This window comes from Cajanus cajan, chromosome 11, assembly GCF_000230855.2.
Source record: "Cajanus cajan strain Asha chromosome 11, NIPB_CcT2T_4, whole genome shotgun sequence".
Lineage (NCBI taxonomy): Eukaryota > Viridiplantae > Streptophyta > Magnoliopsida > Fabales > Fabaceae > Cajanus > Cajanus cajan.
This window is the reverse complement of record NC_138527.1, coordinates 24,263,227-24,266,797: the sequence shown is the minus strand read 5'-3', so window position 1 is coordinate 24,266,797 and position 3,571 is coordinate 24,263,227. Positions and strand designations below refer to the sequence as shown.

General features: G+C 46.8%; 1 protein-coding gene across 1 annotated transcript; it reads right to left on the bottom strand.

The window, feature by feature from the left end:
• Positions 1–1,704: 1,704 nt before the first annotated feature.
• On the bottom strand, positions 1,705–3,083 carry LOC145953458 (uncharacterized). The gene is made up of 3 exons (XM_083067417.1): positions 2,251–3,083; positions 1,857–2,139; positions 1,705–1,761 (listed from the first exon to the last, which is right to left on the bottom strand). The coding sequence occupies exons 1-3, from the start codon at positions 3,081–3,083 to the stop codon at positions 1,705–1,707; spliced, it is 1,173 nt and encodes a 390-aa protein (XP_082923543.1).
• Between the last annotated feature and the right edge of the window lie 488 nt (positions 3,084–3,571).

Below are 3,571 nucleotides of genomic sequence, written 5' to 3'. Positions count from 1 at the left end.
TTCAGCTCAGCATCTTGAGGTAGGCAAATTCTGCCCTTGAACCTCAAGATTCCATCTTCTCCCAGCTCAAAACTAACGGCCTTCTCGGTACCCAGCAAACTAAGAAGTTTCACCAGCTCAACATCTTGCAATTGCTTAAGTCCAACCTGCCTCAAGAACTCATTAGTTATGGTAGTCATCCCACAACTAATGTGATCTTGAGCTAACTCCACACAGAGATTCAGATCTCTGAACTCCTCAACCAGCTCCAGCTCTCTCACCATCATACTAGACACGTGGATGGATTTCCTACTCAGCGCATCCGCCACAACATTAGCCTTACCAGGATGATACATCAACTGGAAATCATAATCCTTCAGAAATTTCATCCACCGTCTATGCCTCATGTTCAGCTCCTTCTGATCAAACAAGTACTTCAGACTCTTGTGATCACTGAAGACACTGAACCGAGCACCATACAAATAATGCCTCCATATCTTCAAGGCAAACACCACAGTTGCTAACTCCAAGTCATGAGTGAGATAATTCCTCTCATGGTTCTTCAATTTCCTTGAAGCATATGCTACCACTTTCCTGTTTTGCATCAGCACACACCCAAGACCCTGGTGAGAAGCATCACAGTACACATCAAAGGGCTCACCAGAATCTGGAAACACCAGCACATGAGAAGTAGTCAACCTCCTCTTCAGCTCATCAAAACTCCGCTCACAGGCATCTGTCCAAATGAATGGCTGCTCCTTCCTCGTCAGCTAGGTTAGAGGCGCTACTATCTTGGAGAATCCCTCAATGAACCTTCGATAGTAACCCGCCAAACCCACAAAGCTCTGTACATCAATGACAGTTCTTGGACGCTCCCACTACAACACCGACTCCACCTTAGCCGGATCAACAGCAATCCCCTCAGCTGAGATCACATGGCCCAAGAACTTCACTTCATCCAACCAGAACTCACATTTTGAAAGCTTAGCGTACAGCTGCTTCGCCTTCAAAATCTCCAGCACCATCCTCAAGTGCTCTCCATGCTCCTCCGGAGTTCTTGAATAAATCAGGATGTCATCAATGAACACCACAACAAACTTATCCAAGAAAGGCTAAAAGATCCTGTTCATGTAATCCATGAACACTGTAGGGGCGTTGGTCACACCAAACGGCATCACAACATATTCATAGTGACCATACCTAGTCCTGAAAGCAGTCTTAGGTATGTCACCCTCCTTCACCCTAATTTGGTGATAGCCTGACCTCAAGTCAATCTTGGAAAATACAGAAGCTCCCCTCAGTTGATCCATTAAGTCATCTATCCGGGGAAGTGGATATTTGTTCTTAATGGTCAACTTATTCAACTGTCGGTAATCCACACAAAGTCGACTACCTCCATCCTTCTTCTTAACCAACAACACGGGAGCACCCCACGGTGATACACTCGGCTGCACAAACTGCTTCTCCAACAGGTCCTCCAATTGACCCTTTAGTTCAACCAGTTTAGCAGGAGCCATCCTATAGGGAGCCACCGACACTGGTCCCGCACCTAGAACCAAGTCAATGCTAAACTCCATCTCCCTAACAGAAGGCAACCCAGGCACTTCATCAGGGAACACCTCAGCAAAATCCCTCACCACATCTATCTCAGCAATGACCCTCTCGGTCTCCACACTCATGGCGGCAAGCAGATGACAACACTCTGCTCCATTCCTCAGCAATGATTCAGCTTGGCCAGCTGAAATCAACAGCTCCTCCTCCACCTAAGGAAAGATCAACTACCTATTGGCACAATCTATAAGGATGCGATTGGCAGACAACCAATCCATCCCTAAGATTATGTCAATATCAACCAAAGGCAAACAGATCAAGTTCACCTTATACCTATTTCCATTCACAACAATAGAACAGCCAGCACACAACTCTAAAGCAACTACTGAAGCAGAAGCGGGCGTCGACACTAGCAGTCTCAACCCCAAATCACGCACCGGAACACCCAGCATAGCAGCACAAGCATAAGAGATAAAGGAGTGAGAAGCTCCAGAATCAAATAAAAACATCACATCCTTACCAACAGCTTTTCCCTTCCCCTTCACAAGATCAGAAGAAGTCGAAGCCTCGACACCCGTCAAGGCGAACACCCTACCAGCTGTAGTGGGTCTGTCACCCCTCTAGGCATCACCTCTCTGAGCACCACTCCTCTGAGCATCGCCCCTCTCTGGTCCGTTTCGGGTAGGACAGTTGAACGACTCATGACCCATCTAATGGCACCTGAAGCACTGGCTCTCCGTGTGAGGACAATCCTTGATAAAATAGGGTCTAGCACACCTGTAACATCTGAGAGTGGCACTTCCACCCTGTCTCCTTCCTCTAGCAGCATCAGAAGGTTGCCTAATGACAGGACCCCCTTGCTGTGGTTGGGGCCTATCATATGGCTTCCTCTGATTTCCTCCCTTCTTGGACCCAGCTGGTCCCTCAGCAACTCTAGTCACACGGTTGCCACCTTCCAACCTCTCAACAACCTTCGCCTTCTCCACTAAGGGCGGAAACTCAATGATGGCCATAGGAACCACCACCCTCCTCAACTCATGTTTTAGACCCTCAACAAATTTCCTGCATTTCCAGGCCTTAGATATAGCTTGCGAATAGAAACGAGCCAGGTGCTCGAATCTCATCGCATACTTAGAAACTATCATCCCACCCTGGTGCAACCGCATGAACTCAGCCTCCTTGGCGTGTCTCACGCTCTCCGGGAAGTACTTTTCCAAGAACAATCTCCTGAAGCACTCCCAGTCAACAACTACTCCTTTGGCAGTAAGCATATGGTGAGTACCCCTCCACCAATGCTCAGCCTCTCCTACCAGCATGTAAACAGCATATGCCAACCTCTTCTCCTGAGAACATCCCAGCACAGTAAAGATCTTCTCAAGTTCACAGATCCAATGGTCAGCCACCTCCGGATCTGCATCTCCCTTGAACTGTGGAGGATGGCATTTTCGGAACTCAGCAAGATCTCGGCTCTCCTGTGATCCCGTGGGCCTTGCTGCACCAGCTGCAGCTCTATCAATGTCCATCCGAGCAAAATAAGCATTTTGTTGTTGCATAGCCATAGCCATCATCTCCATGGAACGAGCTATCTGCTCATTGGTTCTAGTCATTGTCTACAAAAGTAACAGCATCTTCAATATACAATAACTAAACCAATTCACAATCATCAGCACAACAATCAACAAGGAAATCAGCACAACAAACATCACAGCAAAATAACTCAACACAGAGTTCAGCACAACAAAAGCCTAAAGGAACCACCCCCACAGAGTGTCCACTAGACTCGAACTGCTCTGATACCACTAAAGTGTAACGACCCGGCTGGTCACTACACACAACACAGCACACCGAAAACACCAGAAAGAAAGAACAAGTATATAAATATAGGATCTAGAATATATATATATATACAAGGTCCCATTCCGGCTAGAGTTAGAGTGTACAAACAAAATACATCCATCAATTGCTAACTAAGTAGCTAATACATCAAAAGAATAAACTTCATCTGCCAGCTACAGACCTTCTTTAGCAAAACACCAACCTA